The following is a 20,873-nucleotide window of genomic DNA, read 5'->3' on the forward strand; positions in this document are numbered from 1 at the left end:
AATTCATTAAAATTTTGGTCTGAATCCAGGAATTATCTTTTCACTTTGTATAACATTTTGAGATTTCAACATTTTCATTTATTATCCCAGGGATCATAATGACTGGATTTTAATTTGAACAAATTCTTATGCATTAAGGATACTGATAACTATGAGTGTGTGAATTTTGATTTAATTTAAGGCGACTGTTAGAGTAATGAGCTCAGCCATTGGAGTTCATAAAGGGAGTCCCATTTTATCACATCTGGCAAAAACATTCACTTGGACTCAAGAATGAACTCAAACCTCACAAAGCACCTTTTGTGTGTGATCTGATGAAGGGCATACCGAGCACACAGCTACACTCCAATCGCAGTGACTGACATTTGCACGGTGTAATTATGTTCTGTGCACTGAGGTTTTATGTATACGTGAGAACTAATCTGATCACAGGTTCACGTTTAATAATACAAGTCTATACCTAAGTCTTTTTCACGAAAGTGGTGTGTGTGTGCGTGTGTGTGTAGATATTTCTTATTTATGAAAGCCCCGCTCTTCTCCTCAGTGAAACAAGTCAGGATTATGACTTGCCCGATGATTTGGGAGACTTTTGAAGAGATAGGGCTATCTCAGAGAAATTCAAGCTTTAGCAGTTGGATGCCAATTAGACTAAATTCTGCTGAATATAATTCATTTTTTCTCCTGCAATAAGCGGACAGAGTCGAGCAAAGTTTATTATAAACTGTATGAAATCTGTTGTTATTGGGTTATTGTTATTCCCTTAAGAAGCTTATGATTTCACTCCTGTCGGTTTGTTTGTTGGTTGGTTTGAGAGAGATTACGCCAAAAACCACTGAACAGTTTAACATGAAACTTCCTGGAAGGATATGGTACGGATTAGTGAATAACCCATTACATTATAAAAAGAATTACTTAACTAAAAAATAATATGATAGTGATCATATCTTTGAATGAAAGAGAAACTTGGAGTTATAAAAAGTCTTGCCTGGTGGCTTCAATAACAAAATCCTGGTGGCTGAGTTAGGAGCATGGCCTCTAAAAAGATTTCCACTATCGTGCCTCTATAAACATGTGAAACCCACACATCTGAATCCAGACTCCACCTCTCCTCTCACCCAAGTGTGTTCACGTGGCAGAAATCAAGCCGGAAATCAGCCATCACAATGGTCACTTTTCTCTCCATCCAAGTCTCGTTGGAATGCGATCAAATCCATCCAAACCCCCCTCCCCTTTAAACCACCTGTTTCCTAAAGTACATACCCAGCATTACATCATCCAAAATGTGCCCTGATCCTTTCCCTGTCATCATGGGAGCTCCTTCCCCATTGGTCTTAAAAAAAGCGTCACCATCAACCCCCCCCCCCCCCCCCCCGCGTCCTCCCCCTTCTTCAGCACCTTCAGCACTTTATGCTGATCGAAAAGAACAAGAAAAATTGTTGGGTGTAATCTGGTGTGACGCCACTAATCCCGCAGCTACAAATCACCGGTCCCCTGCACCCTGCTCCACGCAGACCGTTGCAACCACCTGCCAGCAACTTCACATTTGCCTCAGGTAAGACTATCGAATGATGTACTGGTCTTCTGCCTAATACTGAAACTGAGGAGTAGAGCTTCAGCTGGTGATATTTATGTTGTTTACAGTTTCATGAAACCACAATATGTGTATATGTGAGTGTATTTGGCAAATTTCTGTTTTATAACCCTACTTTTTCCGTATCTTTCTATCTGTATTTGATATTTCAGTGTTAAAAAAAAGTCTGATGTGGGTAAAGCAAATTGCATGGTAGCTGCACCTGTAAATGGGATAACCATGGTCTCTATTAGTCGGCTATACAAGTACAGCATGTCAGGCAGAACAGGGTTTAGTCTACTAACCGATAGCATATTAAAAATGATGCACAAGACGTGAATTTTTTTTGTTGCAGGGCAAAACTATCACAGTGGATTTGAATATTGAGTGTTGAAAAGTCTTGAGTGTTGTGATTTAGGTTAGTCAAAGGAAGGATTGTTTGCATGATAGTCATATCCCTGTTATTTCCCAATTTCACCAATCATAATTTCTCAAGGTCAAGTGTAACATTTCAATTTGCTTGTTTTGTGTGACCAACCATCCAAAACCCAAAGATAATCAGTTTCCTGCCACATGTCCTGACAGATGAGAAGCTGGAATTGAAAATGAACGGAAGATTTGCATGAGAAATTATGAATCCATTATCAAAATAGTTACAGATTAATTTTCTTGCTGTGAAATACCTGATAATTCAGCTATTAGAATAAGAACACACTGCAACAAACATTATGAAGAAATGTTTGATGTAATTAATGTAAGATAAAAAGCAAAAGAAAATGAATGGTTAAAGGATTAAAAGAATAAAAACGGTGACAGTGACTGTGAGCGTGAGCATGTTGATTAGGAAACAATAGAGTGCCGACCCTAAATCTCCTGATCAATCACGCAGGAAAGGGCGTGTGCCAAATATAGCACAGAGAGGCTAGCTTGTGATGGGAGAGAGGGTGAGATGAAGGGGGATTAATGTGGACTATACAATGTGTCAATTGTCTTTTATCCTTTTCATTTTTTATTTAAACTGTGATTCACATGAATAAATTCTTTTTTCTTCCAGTACAAAGCTGATTTAAAGAGCAGAGGACATGGCTGTGGTTGTAAGTACTAGCACTTCTACTCATTTTAAAACTGCTTTAACAGTGGTGTTGAGGGATGAAATGGGTTGGTATTAAGTAATACGCCCATCAGGCAATCGCCTTCTTCAGCACAAGTACCAATTCATCCTCAGCTCAACATTTCTCAACACCAAAGCTCATTGTTGTGGATGCCGTCTACAGCTACAGTAGCCTTAGCCGCTTAATCTCTGATCCCTGCTTCAGGCCAACGGGTATTCCTTAACATGTATTTACAAGCTTTACTGGACTCATGTGAGGGAGATTAAGCAAACACTGAGTCCCATTCATTGTGGCCCTGGATCACCGCTGGACAGGCATGTTGCTTCACGTGGATTAGACCCATTTTAAACAGCACAAGACTCGATTGTTTTTGCACTGGCATAGCAAAGCATCAAGCTTTTGACTAAAGAAATATGCAAGAGATAAAAAAACAGTCAAACAACCACTCAGCAGTACGGACTACAGGGTAAATAACTTAAGTGTTGATCTTTACGTACAGAAAAGTGTGGATGTCACTATTCTCACAATGAAGGGAGTAAAAGAAGTATGCAATATGCAGCATGGTTTATTCGTTTTTTTTGTAATCTACGAAAAGCACATTACAAACATTAACGATGCATTTGGCCCCTAGGTCAGTGAGCTGGTGACTTGCATTAATGCTGTCTCTTGTCCCTTCAGAGTGGAACTTACCGTATGGTGTCGGAGGAGGAGCAGGCTCTCAGGGCTAAACTGGAACGTCTCACCGTCAAGGACCACGGGCCAGTGTTCGGATCCTGTGCCAGTCTGCCAGACCACACTAAGCAGAAGGTACTTGAACAAACAAACGTTCAGAGACATCATCAAACAGCATCAGACATCAGGACATAGAACAGTTCTAGCTCCCTGTGCACTCGCAGCACACCGACACTTTTCTTTGCCTGATTAGACTTCCTTCCAGGAATCTGTTAGTACATCTGACTTCCTTTTTATTTCACCTGCACCTTTTAAGAATGTATGACTTACACCTTTATCATTGCAATCAATTCTCAAATTTAGTTCTCGTAATTAGTAGCTTAGTTCGTCACAAGTTTGACACCAGGAGAGGTCTAAATTAGCCAGAATACCTGACAACTCCTGTGTGTTAGCAGGGTCTTTTTAATAGTTCTATATGGATGATGTATTAAACTCCACAAAACTATACATTAAATATATCCAGAATTATAATCATTATTTTCTAGTCATTAATATGAGCAAACACAGGGTGTTTTAGACACCTCGGCTATGCAGGGTAGTTGACATTTGCAACATGATAGCTTCCAGTAGCCTGCAGTTGTACTTTCTCTTTTTTGATGTTTAGTTTAACATATATTCTAAAAGGAAAACACTACAAACATGAGGAAAAACATAAGAAGAGGCCAATAATTCAGCTAACTTCAGTGAGCCAACACACAAACACTAGCCAGTTAGCATAACTACCTTACCATCTGTCTGCTAATGGAATCCACTAGCTCTGTCAAGAAGGCAAATTTGTCTGTAGCTAAATTTAACAGACTTCGATAAATAATTTCTTTCATCTATGAAATCTTCACCTTTCTGACTTTGTGGTGTACAAAACCAAAATACTGAACAAAGAATGTGAGCTAACCCTCTGGCCCGGCTCCCCCTGCAGGCCAAGGATGAGCTGAACGAGACAGATGAGAAGCGGGTGGCTGCAGTGAAGGAGCTGCGAGGAATGATAAAGGAAAAGGCGGAGGCAGGCGATGATCTAGCCAAGGGGGTGCAGACCACCTTCGGGGAGAAACCCGACACTTTGCTGGTCCGCTTCATCCGCGCCAGAAAATATGATGTGCCCAGAGCCTTTGAACTTATGAAGGGTAAATTTAAGAAAATGTTGAAAACAGATTAAATGCCATATCATTTAGCTGACACTTTTATCCAAAGCGACTTCCAATAGGTATTATGGTCAATTCAGGGTTCAGTCTCAGTATCTTGCCCAATGACACTTCGGCATGCAGTTGGGAAAGACTGGGTTCAAAACGCTGACCTTTTGATTGGAGGACGACCGCTTTACCCCTCAGCCAAAGCTGCCCTAACAGAAATTATTATTTCCCCGGTTTATCCGTAACAACTGTAACTATGTTTCATGTAGTGAGAAATTCTGAAGATCCACTATTGGCTCTTGTACAGCAACAGGTAATATTGTATATTTATTCAAGTGTCACATGGTTTAAAGGCTGATAGAGCACCAATGTTGATATACTATGAATGATTATTTTGGTAGTGCTCTTGTGCTTCCAGATATTTGTCTTTGCCAAGGTGAAACAGCATATAGAGCATCTTGAGACACTGAAACTCTGCCTGGTTAAATTGCTTCCATTGCAGCTCCTGTGCAGCTGATTGTGACCCAGTCAAACTTTTCATTAATAGAATACATTTTATTTAGGTTTTCAATCATAAATAAATAAATACATAAAAGTGTAACTAAATCAAAATGAAAACAATTATTTCCCAGTGTAGCTGCAATAAGTACTTCTATCAAATGGCCAGTGGATGACAGGACCAAACAGGACGTGATCACCAAAAAAAACTCACAAATTCTCAAAAGCTGCTCCTGTGTCTCTATAGGCTACGTGCGATTCAGGAAGGATTACCCTGAGCTGTTTGAGAATCTGACCCCAGAGGCCGTACGCAGCACCATCGAGGCCGGCTACCCTGGCATCCTGCAGAGCAGAGACAAGTATGGCCGTGTGGTTTTGCTCTTCAACATCGAGAACTGGGACTACGAGGAGATCACTTTCGATGAGGTTAGAAGTGCTCACTTTTCATTCAAATTCTAGATTATTTTGTTATTTGATGCAGAAATCTGTTACCGCCTTAGATTTTTTCTATATCATATACTGTTCAGACCCTGGGACACTTTGGCCTGAGCTCTACTTTCGAAAAGTTGTAATCTTTACTGGACTCAATCATCACACAACTTTGTTAAATGATGTTTGGCTTACTTACATTATTTATGACCTTGTGCACTAGAGTGGGGATGTCTGTTTACGGTTTAAATCAACTTAGCAAACAAGCATGGTGCATGTCTGTGTGGGATTTCAGATCCTTCGTGCCTACTGTGTGATCCTGGAGAAGCTGCTGGAGAACGAAGAGACTCAGATCAACGGGTTCTGCATCATCGAGAACTTCAAGGGCTTCACTATGCAGCAGGCGTCAGGAATCAAACCCACTGAGCTCAAAAAGATGGTGGACATGTTGCAGGTGGGAAAACCTGTTCTTACCCGGGACTAATTGGTTGCTACAGACAGTTAGAAAGTCGCTGCTGAAAATATTCAATCTTAGAAAGTCGCCAAATGTTCTCTTAATTTTCTTTTCCACCAGGATTCATTCCCTGCCCGTTTCAAAGCTGTGCACTTCATCCACCAGCCCTGGTACTTCACCACCACCTACAACGTGGTCAAACCTCTCATGAAGGGCAAGCTGCTGGAGAGAGTGAGTCTGTCAAAGTTGATACAATACGAATGATAATAATGACTACACTGTAACAATAACAATATAACCATTTTATTAATATCGCACATTTTAAAACAGTTACAAAGTGCATCACAATAAAATGACAAAGAAATTGGAAAAAAAAGCCATTAAAAACAAGCCAGTTGTTATTTTATTTTTTTTGACAGTGATTAAAAATACAAGTCATCTCTGATCTCCTCAGAAAAAAGTTCTGTCACCTTCGTTTGTCAATGGAAACAATGAAAAATTAAACGCAGCGCTTCAACATAAATCAGTAAAAAATCTGATGAATAACATGGGGCGCTGCCTCTCTGGGTTTAGCAAGTAAAACCTTAAAATCAGTTCTCAAAACAATAGGTAGCCAGTGAAGAGAAGCAAACTTGATAGTTGACATATTATCACAATCCTTAGCCTGAGTTAAAAGTTTAAGATGAGATGGAGACAGGGAAGGGACTTTTCTTTGGTACCAGAGAGTAGTGAATTACTGCAGGGCAATCGACTGGTTTATAAAGCATGAAAAACTGTTTCTACTTTTGTAGCGGAAAATATGTTCTAATCCTTGAAATCCTTGTGAGAGGATCAAAACCATATTGAACCAGTGATTTGTCATGTTTAATTAGAGTGAGGTTATGATCAAAGATGACACTGAGGATTCAGCAATGCTGAGGACCACCTCATGGTTTTTATAGTTAGCAAATAAAATAAAATAAAAATTGACACACTTTTACAAACTGAATACACTGTCTGAGATGACTAACAGATTGTCGTCCCTGCCTCAGGTGTTCGTCCATGGAGACGAGCTGGAAAACTACTACAAGGAGTTTGACGCTGACATCCTGCCGTCTGAGTTTGACGGAAAAGGCGCCAAGTACGACGGCAAGGCCATAGCTGCCAAGCTGTTTGACTAAACTCCATCGATCATTAAGATATTGCAAACTCCCATAGACTGTGGAGACTCAAATTCTAGCTGTGTGGTTGTAGAGAGAAAAAAATATGAATGAAATTCAAAGTCATTGTGTGAGTGATGTTGTTTGCCAGAGGTCCTGACAAGGCACAGGAACGGAGGAAAAGGCGGCGCCTCTGACTCTCAACCTTCAGTCATTACTCCACTCTACAGTATTCTGTATATTCTTTATCTGTTATCAGTAGCGTTGAGCAGCATACAGAGACGCTGTTTCTTGGTCCTCTGTGAAGTTGTGCTTTGTTCAGACTGTAGCTCATCCACACAGCTTGTTGTGACACTGGCAGGCCCCAGATTATTCAGTTTCCACTCTCCACTCCCCCCAGTCTCTCAATGAAAGCTGATATTGCAACTTTTAGATTGTTCTTCAATATCAGTATTAGTTACAAGTTTTACCCCTTGCACCAATAAGAATGTCAATAAATGTACAATAAACTGTATATAAATATAAGTTGTATTTGTATCAATCTAAAAATCCATTAAAAAAACGAAATACCCTGATCAGGTTAAAATAAACAAACGTAAATGTTTGTGGAAAATATCAATAAATGGGTGTGCTCAAATAAAAAAAAACGAACAAAACACATTCATATTACACCCATATAAGGATACACATTGTCATACAGTACAAAAGAGCTGTTCAGGCAAGTAAAGTGCAGGCGAAAGAGTCTATACCTGTAACAGCCAGGACATACTGTACTGTACATATAGACAGAGGAGTGCTGCTGCCGCAGGTTTCAGGATTCAGTTCAGTTTAACATCAAACACAAACCATAGGCACTTCTCAAAGTCATGAAGAAAAAGACCAAAATAAACTACCGAAATAAAAAAGGAATTCCAGCACAGAAAATGCAGCTCTTATCCTCCACCAAGGAGCTTGTTCTACCCCTGTCTGTTTGTTTGCTTGATTTTGTACGCATGATAACAAAAAAACTACTGAACAGTTTACCTCTAAACTTTATGTATGGATGTGATACGAGTCAGTAGAGACCCTATTAAAGTTTAGTGCGGATCCGGATACAGGGAGCAGATCCAATTTGTTTCACTTCATTTAACATTGCGAAAAAAGGGTCAATGTTTTGTAATTTTGTGCAGATCCAAATAAGTATCTGGATTTAGTAAATTTGAATGTGTTTATATAAGGGGAGTGTTACAGACTGTCACTCCACAGAGTTCTATTAAATTAGCAGTATTAGCAGTATTCCTTCTTGTCATAAATCAAGCAGCGCTGTTTAAAGTCTTTTTCTACAAATTTTCTAAATATTTGCATGGAATTTGGCAGAAATTCCAGAGTATATCAACGAAGCTCAGAATCAATTCGCTGGAATTTCAAGGATAGAACTATAATGTGCTGTGTTGTCGTTTTTTAAGATTTTCACTGTTTTCTCAGGGAATAAATCATGGGAACTGGAACTGATCTCTATGAGATTGTGAAATTTGGTGCAGCCTGACTGAATATAAGGGGTCTTTTGAGCCTTGGTGGAGGTATGTGCTCTAATGAGCTGTTTGACTGACCTCTCATTGTATCAACACATTACACATAAAAATCTACCAAACCATGAGACACAGCTAAAGTTTGTCCTGTGTTTTAAATGAAAGAAACATTTCACTCCTCCATTTACGATATTAACTATGTTTACATCATTATTTTACACAGAAATCTTGTATGCAGAAATAAGCAGCTTAATACAAACCCTGGAAACTGGAAACTTATTAAAACTAGTAGTAAGCCTTTGTTTAAATATTGTCTTAAAGGAGAACTCCACTGTATTTGAGGCAAAGTCATATGTGCTGGTTATGTGGCCGCAATGCAGTAGCATCATTAAAAAATGACAAAGATGAGCTGCTTTGTATTTAAAGTCAAAAGTGCTTTGGTCCGTTAGTTTGTGTGTAAGAGTGTCAACTGAGAATCAAACACTACATTTTTTAGTTTCGTCCCAGTCACACACTCTTCTCTCCTTCCTGTTGAAATATTCGTAAACAAGGTTTGACGCAGCAGCCGTTTGCTTCAGTTTATTTTCTGACAATCTGCTCTGGTTTGTAAATCTGTGAAAGCATTTTTGTCTTAATAACCCAAAATAAACATTTGGAAAATTTCTTCCATCCTCCTACAACAGGAGGCATAAGGGTTCAAGCAGCTGTCGTTGGGCCTGTGGGACAAAAACTGAATGGGACAAGCTGACCCAGACACCTACACCTTTTGGAGTGCAATGTTAAAGGTAGTTTGTATGTAGGGTCCATATTTCTATTCAACTACGCAAATCATTAAAAATGTTATTAAATAGAAACCAATACAATATCTGTCTGACTGTTTTTTCGTAACATCTTTTAAAGCTGATGTGACCTGAGTCTTTTATTCTGAAAGTCAGGAGCAAGAATGCAGCTAGATGACCCGTCACACACCATTGTAACGCAAAGAAACCGGAGAGCAGTGTCCAGTGAGCAAAATGAAGCCTCAAACCACATAATCAAACCAAACCATATTTGCTGCAATAAAACAACAGGATTGTCATATCTAAGATTTAAAATGCAGCTTCAGGAAATAAAAATCCCAGTTTGAGGCATGTTGTATTATACTGAGCCATAACAACAGTTGGAAATCCCCACTGTAAACCATAAACCATGTTGTTCTGGTGCTCATCAGATTTAAGAAGCTGAAACTCAAATATGTTGAAGCTTCAGGTATTTTTGAAATTCTTCTTCTTAAGATTTCAAGACTTCAATCTGGTGCCTTCTCACTTTTTCTAAATGAGTGAAGTGTGTGTGTCAACTGACTGATGGATATTCAAGTATAGAGCTTAACAGTGACCACCCACTTTTAGAGCAGTTCTCTAGAACAGTTCTGGTACTCTTTTTCTCCATTGATGTTTCAAAAAAAATGTATAAAAAAGTTTTAAGCCTGGAACGAGCAGGCCGAGCATCTACGAGATTGATCATGGCCACAAAATATTTGATTCAGAAAACAAACACTGGATAACGGAAAAAGGCAAAAGTACAAGACTGTCTACATAATAATAGAATAATTATCCCTCCCATCACACCTGTTCAAAAGGGAAATCATGGTTGTGCTCTAGTAAACGTAATGTTATGTTATGGTTAACATTTGCATGGATACTGCTTTGCTTCAAAATCTGGTGGCCATCGGTACAGCTACCTTGGATGGTTAAATGTTATGGCCTGATGATGAAAATCTATCCTCCGAGGGGGGGAGAGGGATTTTAACTTATTTTGAGCTACCTGCAGGGGGTGAACTGTTGCTTCATTAGAGGTGAAGTGAGATCAAAAGGGCATGGTAGGGGTCATATTATCCTCGAAGGTTTTATTATATCTGTAAGTTTGACTTTTCACTTAGTTTTTACTCACGTCCATCAGCCTGTCTTAGTTTATCTAGCTAGGTTAAGGCCATTAGTACCAAAGTAGCGCAGTAACAAAGGGCTGTGTGTGTGTGTGTTTGTTATGGTCTTTTGTTTTGTTTCCAGTAGCATACTGTATGTACAGTATGTGTTACCCACTAAGGGTTACCCTTGTGCTTGCAGGCAGGGGTTCAAGTCCTGATGGCTGCTCCTCTGGCAGGCTGGCTTGTTCTTCTCCCAGCTACACATGGCGTTTGTGTACTCCACTATGACCTTGTCCATCCAGGTGAGCGGCTGAGGAAACATCACTGCTCCCTCGAAGAAACCCAGGTGGCCTCCGTGTTGGGTTAAGGCGAATATCACATTGGGCATCTTCTCTAGAGAGGACGACATATAGAAGGAGGGGTAAGAGTGTGGTGTGGTGGCAACTTATTTAGTGCTAGCATTTCATTCTTTGAAACACCAGACTCATAGAAGTACAGAGTCTATTAGAGGGAAAACAAGTTGGGATATTAAAATACTGATGACATCATCCATTAGAGCTAGATAACACATTTGTTCATATGTGTTATGTTTCACTTCACTGACACGATTGAGTAATTACATATTTCAATAAACACAGAGCCCTGACAGACTGTTCAACTGGTTGATCAAGTTTAATTGACTATAAGGTTGGAAAAGCATCCAGAATAAGTCCAATATTTACCCTCCTGGTAGTTCAGGTTTGGTTTTCGTCAACTCTTGACAAACTGATAATGGTAAATTCAAAGTCTATGTAAAGAAAAAAAAAATGACACAATTCTAAGAGCTGCAGAGAGCTTCAAACTGAGTGCATATTCTCAGTGAGACCTGAGACCATTTCACAGATTATATAGCCACTCAATTTGTGGCAATTCATCAAAGCTTGAGTAGAACCAATAAATCCTAGAGATGATACACTCCCCAAAAGGACATCCTCCACGCAGATCATTTCAAACTCAGCGGAATTTCTAAACGTTTTTCACCTTGTCGTGTCACTCTGATAAGCATCTCCAGGCATTTGTTAATTAAAGGCATCCTGATCTTGCTGGTGTGATAGTAAATAATTAAACCCTCCCTCTACTTAGAAAGAGATGGTATCATTAAAATGGTTCAGCGACTCACTGTGAGGTCAGGGGTAAAGACGTTTGTTTTTCCACACAGACCTGCATCCTCTTCCTTTCCCTTTCTGTTATTCTACACCATCGTCACACTCAGACCTATTGCTTTTGTAGACGCACATACACACCAAATCATACAGAAAAAGGTCCTCCCCAATTCAACTACATTTCACCGAACTAAAAAGACAAGCAATAAAGCCTACACAAGGGCCTCAAGCTTCCAGTTAATAAATTATTATCACTAAACAATTCTTAATAATCTATTATCGAAGATTAACTTTGTATACATATGTGTATAAACCCTTTATAAATGGTGCGGTATGAGAGAGTGCTAACAAAACATTACCAAAACTTGAGTTCATTATTTTGGTATTACCTTATTTAGGTTTTTTTCCATTATTATTAGATCTTGGGTCTCATCTGAATTAATTACATTATTATGAAAGAATCGTAAGGAAAATGTTATCAAATAAAAAAAAACATATATTGTAATGTAATGTTAAAGCAAACATGTTCTGCCTGTGTAGTTTAATCCACTTTTATTTTGGTTTGAGACATTGAGAGACGGGTAAGTCTTCTCACAGTCACTTTAGAGCTTAAAGATTTTTTCCTTTGTGTGCAACATAGTTTTCTGTATGTCACGCTCAAATGTCATTTCCTGAAAACCAAGGTACACTGTTTCTAGGACAGCCATGACGTTACTGATAAGGTAGTTAGCCATAACAAACAGCCAGCATCTCTGTGTGTCATGGTCAGTGAGTCTCACTGACTACTGCGTCAGTCTGTTAACACATTACACAGTGTTAATGAGCAGCAGGGCAAACGTTAACATCCTGAGTAACCAAGTTTCCTTGAAGTACAGGACGAGTTTAGTATTTCATTTGTCCAGGTCTCAGTCTTCACACCCACTCATTTACACACACAGGGTCAGTGCATGTGACCTGCAGACGCAAGACAAGGCACAAGCCACACACATACACACACACACTTGCACCCTGCTCTATATATATAATCCAGCAGTCTGAGCAGATCACATATCCCTGAAAAATTCAACAAGAGTGTCTAGGCTCGCCGCTGTTGAGTAGGTAGCTCCAACAATACTTTATCAACAATTAAGACTCTGGCTCGAGAGTCCAGCTCCAAATGAAGGACCACGGGTTAATTAACTTCACTTTAGTCTGTGCTCATGTCACTGCGAGGACAATGCTTCACTGTTGCAGTCATTGCTCTCTAGGAAAAACACAAAATAGACACAACCAACACAACCGTAGTTTACCACAAGTCACTACACATGCTGTTGGATAATTTCATGTGAAGAATACTTTCAAATGGTAAATGGACTTCACTTATAAGGCATATTTCTGGTCAAAATGCCTACTTAAAATTTGAATGAAAAACATATAAAAAAATATTTAATATGATGACACAATATCTAAATATTGGGCAATCCAAAACACAACATGATGGTTACTATGCACCAATGACAATGACTTAGACATCAGGAGTTGGTGAATATGTTTTGTTCACTATTTAGACCATAGATGTTCTTTTCCAAAATGGTCACTGACACAAAAAATGTGCTGTGTGGAATAATGACAAGCCAATACACAAACAAACAACATATTTGATAAAACTGTATTTATGTACGACCAAAGAATTAGGTACCATTATTATCCAGTGATGAATGAATCTTAACCACAAACCTGCAAGTGAGCGAGGAATAGCCAGTAGTGACTGATGAATCAGTGGGTCATCTGAGGAGTTAACCAGGAGGAGAGGCACAGTAACCTGTGCAGAAAAAATTCTGATCAAAAACAGCTAGTTTAAAAATCACTTTGTAAGGCCTAGTTACACACTGTAACTGTATTTTTATCGGTATTCACAGAAGATGGTTTACTGGTTGTTAAGTCAGTGTCGAAGTTGTAGAAGCAGTGTCTGTAGTAGCGGTAACAGAAGGAGTGGTTGTATATGTAGAAGTAGCGGTAGTGGTAAAAGCAGTATTTGCATATGTTATAATATTTGGACATATGTCTGTATTCAAATAATTCAGGAATAATGCTTATTCACCTTCTTTCTGAGAGTTTAATGTGCAGCTAACTGAGGATTACTTAAGCCAAGCCTAAATAAACAGGTGGGAACAGCTAGCCCAGCTCTGCCCAAAGTAAACATATGTTCTCAACCATTCCTCTGAAGCTCACTTAAAATAAATGTTTGAGTAACTGTGAAGTGAAAGCAACAATTTGTGGCTTGCTGGATAGGACTAGGAGGTTGCTAGCCAACGGATTAAATGTTTCCACATATAAACAATAACAAATTATAACTTCCCCTAAAAGCACAACTTGACTTCCTTAAATCAATTTTTGTTTCAGGGCTACACAAACATAGTTAAAATGTGCTCCATACCATTCATAAATTTATGATAGCTTTGTCGATATTTTCGTCTAAGTCTCTGACAGAAAGCCAATAATTATTGAACTATTCCTTGAAGTTTAACGAATAATACATTAAGTCAAATATTAACCACAGTACATGCATTTGGATCTGCTCCAAATTACACACACTCTTAGATATCAGTCCCCTCTGCCTGCATTTTTCATCAAGATCCATAAACGTTCTTCATTAGGTCATGCCCCACTCCTACACAAAATTTCATTGAAATCAGTTGCATAATCCGTATATCAATCAATTCTACAAAGTAGACGATGTGCTGGGTGTTTGAACAGAGTATCAGGTCTGGTCTTAGGGTGGTAGTAACTATATGTGATGGGACTGTAAGCCGCCAGTCTCTGGCTTACTCCAACTGATCACTCCTGTTCAGTGGAGGAAGCCCTCTCTGCCCCTCTCCCCCTTCTCGGACAAATGTTATCCTTTGTACATTCTTTGATGTTTTGGATGGCAAGGCATTGGTCGAAGTTTTCTTTGTTTCAATTGTTGCTGCAAGGCATTTGACCACCTGGTTGTGTCTACATATACCCACGTAATATACAACCAGTGAGGATATGCCTGAGGGTAGCTGGAGTTGAGCACAGTGGGCAGGATGGTTCTTCGTTCAGTCACTGCTCTAAACAGGAAGCTAATCCTGCTTGCTTCCATTCCCAACAGGTCCTTCCAGCTGATCTTTCTTTTCTCTATGCTTTCCCATTTCATCCACTACCCCTGTATTGCTTGAGTGAAAGCCTTTGCTCATCTAGCTTCCTGATGCCAGATTCCCAGGCCTGCCCCTCAGAAGGAGTTGCCTTGTTCCACAGGGGTCTACTCTGACCTAGGCCTGATAAACATGGCGCACAATGTCAACGTGCTGGAGTGCTGCTTTTGCCTGTCGAGTTGCTTCTTTTTGCGTCCATTTCCATCCTGTTGTCAGTGATGGTCCATTAGCCCATATAGAATTGTCACAGGACTCTGGGGGTCCTGTGAGAGGGTCATCTCCAGCTTTCTGTTGGTGCATTTAAACTTCTCTACGAGACTTGAGATAGGCAGCTTGAGAATGTTGTGTCCATACAGGCCGATATCGCTCAGATATCTTGGGATTCCTAACCACTTGCTCACATTCGTGTTGATGATTCTCTCCATGTTCTCACTCTTGTGAGGGGAACGTTGACTACTCGTTATGCATACAAACGCACACAGACATCACCTGCACACTTTTTTATACTTACAGTATGTGCTCACTCAGCCCTGTTGTTTATATTCTTTTTCTTAAATTGCTATAAAATAATATCATGGCTGTAAGGCCGTTGTTCTTTTGTATTGTAGTAATGCCTGTGTTTGCATAGGCCTAATAGGGTGTGTGCGTGGCTGTGCGCAACATTATATACCACATCCAGGGTAGGTGGGGTCCCAGTCTCTGACACCGTTATTTTGGGGTTCGCGGGCTCAAAAGTTTGGGAACCCCTGCTTTGGGCTACTGTTGATATCCTGCTTCAGTTGCTGGACCTGCATGGAGTTATAGATGCTTGCATCATAGTGTCGTCCAAGGCTTCTAATAGGATTCTGGGGCTCTCCATTAATGTCAAAGCTATGGTCTTATATCTTATCTTTGCTTATTTAGATACTTATGGATTTTGATGGATTGATCCTCATTCTGGGCCATGTAATGTTTTCTTCAAGTTTCTCTAGCAACAGTCTGGTGCATGGTGCTGTTGTGGTCAGGGTTGTCATGTCGTCGATGTAGGCCCTGATTGGTGTTAATCGGACCCCCGACTTTTGGCACTCAACACCAACTACCCATTTTGAAGCTCTGATAAATAACTTGATCGCCACGTGAATGCTATTGGGGAGACGCTGCCATATGGTGGCACATCTAGTGAAGGAACAACATTATATCCATCATGGTTTCAGTAGTGAAAACACACTTTTCACTTACTTTGTTGATGTAGTGCACACAGCTTTCCTTGTCGTAGTACTCCTTTAAGGAGCTGTATCCATGGAATTTTCTGCAGTGTAACATACACACAGATCAGTTATAGAGTTTGGAGAAGCTATTAGTGGCCCAATTAAAATCCAAATCCATGAAGCTTTCACCTCATAATGCTGTCATCTATCTGCATCAGAGAGGTGGCTGCACACAGTTTGACCAGGTCTGCATCACCAATGCAGCTGGAGCTCATTTCCAGCAAACTGCTCCTGTTAAACAAAACAGGAAGGGTTATTTAGTCAAATCAGGCCAGGAGGTTGAGTTGTGGTTTGGCTGGCAAACCCTAACACCCACCTATCCGCTATTTATAGCAGAGCACAAATAATTTAAACAGTTTAATCCAGAGCTTTAAACTATGCATTTACCATGATTCTTCAGCACATATAATTTCTTTCTGTCTGTAGACAAGATAGTCAAGAATGTACTGCGTCCAATTGATGTTAATTCTAGTGTGTAAATCAGTTTGTTGTCAATTGTTGCTGCAGAAAGATTCATGTTCACACGCAGAGCACACACAGGAATTCAAAACACTGTGCATTTGATATTGGCAGTGGTAAATTTGCTTTTTTATAAAGAAAATGATTTACTTAAATAAACTTATTTACTGTATTTAAGTACATTTGTTAAGGTACATTTATTATCTGTACTTTACTTAAGTAGATCTATTTTAAGGTACGTGTCCCTTTTACTCCACTTCATATATCATCAAATGTGTGTTCTTATATCTGTACTTTCTAACTTAACAATGCATTGTATTATCTGTTATCGTTGTTTTCATATTTTTAGACCCCACCCCCTTCGACGAGCGCAACACCAAGACTCAGCTATATTGATGTACACTCTGCAAATACTTTTACTTCGAATACTTTAACTATATTTAAAAGTGCCTATGTTTACTCAAGTAGAACATTTTATGTCTATTTATTTGTAATTTCACTTCAGTAAAATGTTTGAGCACTTCCTCGACCACTGGTTATTGTTTCGTTTACAGCTTTTTTCATACTAAACTGAATCTAAACAATAAATTTATTTTTTGAGCAGCTGTAACAGTTAAATATGCAGACACTGCATGTTGTGTTTCTGAACCTGTGTGACAGGATGAGCTTCTTCATGTTGTCCGCCAACACAAAGTTGTAGAGCCTGCGGCACTGGTCCCACTGTAAAAATGTTTCCTGAGCCCTGAACACAGAAATGCTTCAATGAACACATAGAAATACACTATGGGAGAAAAACACAGGACCAACTTTATGATACTGGCGCTTTAAAAACAAGCTTCACGGTGAACAAGTTTCTGATTTAAATCACTCAGGTATTCTTATCAATACATTTTCTGTCATATCCATATTTTGTTTTTCCTTTAAGTTCACCAACCTGAGGGCGTTGTACCCCTGACACACGCTGATACAGCACAGCACGCCCTCCTGGTTTGATCGGTTCTCACCGAGGAATTTACAGACAATGTTCCCCCCAAGACTGAAGCCCACCACCACCAAGAGCGTCTGGGGGAAGGCCCGTCTGATGTAAGCCACCATGGCTGCATACTCCCAGGTGCAACCTAAATGAAAGACAGACACTTTTTACAACTGAGTTGTACTGATTATTACTTCAGTTTGACATCAATATCATTAATATGTTGGATTGTATTCAGATTCTCCTACTCCCTTCTCCCAGTCATTTCTCCACACAGTCATTTAGTTATACAGTTGTATGTCTGTCTCTCATTTCTTTTGTTAAATTACTTTGTAACTGTTCAAAAAAATCCTCCACAAATAGAGTTGTTTAGAATTTATTTTATTTAAAAATCTAAAATAAGATGTTTTAGACTAAAGCTTGCAATCATGTGGTGTTCCTACTTTACCGTAAGTGAACATGCGAGGCGAGGTGAGCTCCATGTTGGGCAGCGCTCCCAGGTGGTTGAGGACGGCACAGCGGTAACCCTGCCGCTGGGAATGATCAACAAAGGTCCGAATGTAGTTCTTCTCGCTATGGTTACCGATCCCAGGGCAGATAACCATGGTAACATCACCTGACGGACAAAATAAAAAAATGGAGTCACGTGTGTAAGGGTGGATATTGTGCGCCTCTGCGTCTGTTGTTTTTTTCCCAAGAGGGACATCATTAGAGTGTATACTGTAGAATGAGCTGCTTGTGACTTGATGCTGAGCCACTCATGATCCAAACAAGCACTTATGACTCAATAAACAAACAAACAAACACAAAAATGGTAATCTGATCATTATTGTGTTATCTCAGCTATATACCATCAGCAGTTGTGTGACTTGGTGACATAGAGTAAATCTAAAGCAGCCTGCTTAGGGGCTTGAACTAGTATTTGACCTCTGACCTCCTGTGCTGTGATCCCCTAGGGCTTCGAAGAGGTCGAAACTCGCTGTGGCTCCGTCCTGCATGGGGAGGAACTTGCGAACCCCGCAGGGCGTTGGTGTGTTGATACGTCCCATCTTGCCATACAGGGCCGTCTGGAGATGACCACTCTTTCCCCACAGCAAGGGAGGAATGTATCTGAAGAGGAGGAGAATCATATTATATAATATGCAGCAGCTGTCAAATCTGCCTTGAGGATGCTTCAGCACAGTCTTTGGAGTTTACCAGCCAAATGACATCAAGACATACCAGTCCAGCCATAGGAGGCGGCAGACAATTATGTTAGCATCGTGAGCCGTTTAATTGACCAGCTTTGTCTGAGTAGATCAACTGAAAAGAATCAGCCAATGACGATGCAGTGTTACCCCACGTGAGAGTAAGAATGGAGTAGAGAAAAGTTTGTCTTCAGGACAGCTCAAAAGACAAGAAATTAAAAGAATCCAGATTCATTCATTCAGTGTGGATTGAGAAAAAAGTGAGGTTACTCAGGCTCAGTTTTCAAATGTGAATCTCAGTCCAGTGCTCGGAGGTCATAGCTGAGGCCAGACTCTGATAAAGTAAACACTCACTCTTTGGTCAGCATGGGGCAGGACTTGAGCAGGAAGCGGCCGAGCGCTGTGTCCTGGTACACGATCTCTGGTGGAGATGTGGTACTCTTCAGGTTCAGACAGCGGACGATGATGTACAGGGTTGCTGCCACTGCTGCCATCTTCATGCCATCAAACATGGCAGGCAGCTCGGAGCAAAGTGCGTGCAGGTCACCGCTGTCCTCGAGGGTCGGCATTGTAGGTGCGAGAGAGGACCTGAAACGGGAAATCGATTAATTTTTAAACATGTTTATTCTGTGTGACCATCTAATTTTTACTATTGTTGATTTTAACTTTTTTTCATCAGTCTATTACTTTGTGTTTTTTGATTGGTGTCCTGATATTTTGCTGGGTTTTGATTCTTGTTATATCTGTGAGGTGGTTTGAAAGGTTCCCATTAATATAATGCATTATTATTAGTATCATTGTGACAAGGGCAGAATAAAGGTAAGTCTTTAAAGCAAGTCCTTATAGACAATGATTCACATATAAAAAATAATAATTCCTTTTGCATCTCTCTTTTCCATTAAGAAAAGTAGCAAGAGTCCACATAAACACATGACACACACTGGAAAAATGTCGTTAGTCTGGTTTTCTACTGATCGTCAAGAGAATCTGACAGCTTGTAAACAGACACTGAGGCACACTTACAATCCCAGATACAATATTTAGAAATATTTGCTTGTGGTACAAAACATCACGTGGTGGATGATTCAGTCCAATAGTATGCTGTTGCTAATAATGATCATTAGTGCCTATGCATGATACATGTCCGATTGTTTTAGGTATGTACAGTGCACCATCCACACCAAGGCAATTTCCTGTATGTGCAAATATACTTGGCAAATAAAATAATTCTGATTCTGATTCTGATCCCGAACTGGGGCCATCGGGTCTCTGCCCCCTGCTGTAATCAGATTGGCCCCTTTGGTGCCTCTGACCTGTCAGTAGTCTTCAAAAAACGAGCCACTAACTTACAATACTAACCATAAATATGACATTTGTAGGGTTAAGATTTTTTGAAGTTCACAATGTGCTTAAACAGGGAATAGTTTTTAAGATAGGTTTGATTGTTTGTGGTTTTGCTCAAAGCCATAGAGCTAAAAGAGTAAACAAAGAGTTTACATGTGCACCTTACTGAATCAGGTAGTTGCATGGATGTTGGACATATAATCTCTGTGTAAACAGTGGCCCCTTCATGGCCCACTGATTGAGAAAACCCCTAGATCCGCCCCTGGCATGATGACCCCTGATGAAGAGTTTTACTCACCTTGTTGTGTGACTTTGAGGAGACTGATAGGCTTTCAGTCTGATGATGTTGACTCAGTGCTGGAAAATACAGATGAACAACTTCAGGAACAACTTAACAAAAGCCTTGATAAGAAAAACAAAATGTCACTGGCTTTTTTTGTCCCATTGGCACACATGTTTAACACATGAACGACAACACTGGAAGAAGAAAACAGCAATACGCTGTGTTTGGCGGACTTGAACAAGGAGAGACCTGCAGCCACTTGTCTGCTGGATTCAGTTTCTTACTTTCTTTTGTTTTGTCACTCAGGTGAAACTGTGAGACCGAAGTGTTTCCACACTTCAGCAAACGGGTAAACACTCCACGGAGTTTAAAGTACAGCTCGGGCGGCTGTTTAAAAAGTTTAGATGGAAGTTTCCAGGCGCTACCATCGTGTGAGGCTGCTGTGAGTCCCGGTTCTGGTCGGATCCACCCAGTCTTCAGCTCCGTGTCTGTCACCGTCACTTCGCAGCACAGGAACTCACGCTGCCTTCACAGGCTCCCACCAGGCTCCGACAGATTAGATCTAAAAGTAAAATCTACCACCCCCATTCGTTTGGGCTACTCGTTAA

The 20,873-nt window shown here is 40.1% G+C and overlaps 2 protein-coding genes across 3 annotated transcripts; one reads left to right on the forward strand and one right to left on the reverse strand.

The window, feature by feature from the left end:
* The first annotated feature begins 1,434 nt into the window (after nt 1-1,434).
* On the forward strand, nt 1,435-7,094 carry rlbp1b (retinaldehyde binding protein 1b). Its single transcript, XM_062390173.1, has 8 exons — nt 1,435-1,552; nt 2,625-2,664; nt 3,361-3,489; nt 4,331-4,535; nt 5,287-5,465; nt 5,764-5,922; nt 6,043-6,153; nt 6,954-7,094. The coding sequence occupies exons 2-8, from the start codon at nt 2,653-2,655 to the stop codon at nt 7,080-7,082; spliced, it is 924 nt and encodes a 307-aa protein (XP_062246157.1). The 5' UTR covers nt 1,435-1,552; nt 2,625-2,652; the 3' UTR covers nt 7,083-7,094.
* Nucleotides 6,210-20,764, reverse strand: LOC133955362 (monoacylglycerol lipase ABHD2-like). 2 transcript variants are annotated; one of them, XM_062390172.1, is made up of 11 exons: nt 20,691-20,764; nt 20,281-20,339; nt 18,993-19,226; nt 18,386-18,561; nt 17,900-18,067; nt 17,413-17,596; nt 17,128-17,220; nt 16,149-16,250; nt 15,991-16,060; nt 13,331-13,415; nt 6,210-10,865 (listed from the first exon to the last, which is right to left on the reverse strand). In XM_062390172.1, the coding sequence occupies exons 3-11, from the start codon at nt 19,205-19,207 to the stop codon at nt 10,654-10,656; spliced, it is 1,305 nt and encodes a 434-aa protein (XP_062246156.1). In that variant the 5' UTR covers nt 19,208-19,226; nt 20,281-20,339; nt 20,691-20,764; the 3' UTR covers nt 6,210-10,653. The 2 variants fall into 2 exon arrangements, with proteins under 2 accessions (XP_062246156.1, XP_062246155.1); XM_062390171.1 differs by having other exon boundaries at nt 20,550-20,752.
* Between the last annotated feature and the right edge of the window lie 109 nt (nt 20,765-20,873).

Source organism: Platichthys flesus, chromosome 6, assembly GCF_949316205.1.
Source record: "Platichthys flesus chromosome 6, fPlaFle2.1, whole genome shotgun sequence".
Classification (NCBI taxonomy): domain Eukaryota; kingdom Metazoa; phylum Chordata; class Actinopteri; order Pleuronectiformes; family Pleuronectidae; genus Platichthys; species Platichthys flesus.

What these genes read in the sequence shown, in the direction of transcription:
- rlbp1b (XM_062390173.1), top strand. An exon ending in AGCCTTTGAACTTATGAAGG is followed by an intron (nt 4,536 to 5,286) that starts GTAAATTTAAGA and finishes GTGTCTCTATAG; the next exon opens with GCTACGTGCGATTCAGGAAG. An exon ending in AGGAGATCACTTTCGATGAG is followed by an intron (nt 5,466 to 5,763) that starts GTTAGAAGTGCT and finishes GTGGGATTTCAG; the next exon opens with ATCCTTCGTGCCTACTGTGT.
- LOC133955362 (XM_062390172.1), bottom strand. Translation starts at nt 19,207, where the DNA reads ATGCCGACCCTCGAGGACAGCGGTGACCTGCACGCACTTTGCTCCGAG. An exon ending in GTGTGCACTACATCAACAAA is followed by an intron (nt 13,416 to 15,990) that starts GTAAGTGAAAAG and finishes TTTTCTGCACAG; the next exon opens with GTTACTGTGCCTCTCCTCCT. An exon ending in TATTCCTCGCTCACTTGCAG is followed by an intron (nt 10,866 to 13,330) that starts GTTTGTGGTTAA and finishes CGTCCTCTCTAG; the next exon opens with AGAAGATGCCCAATGTGATA.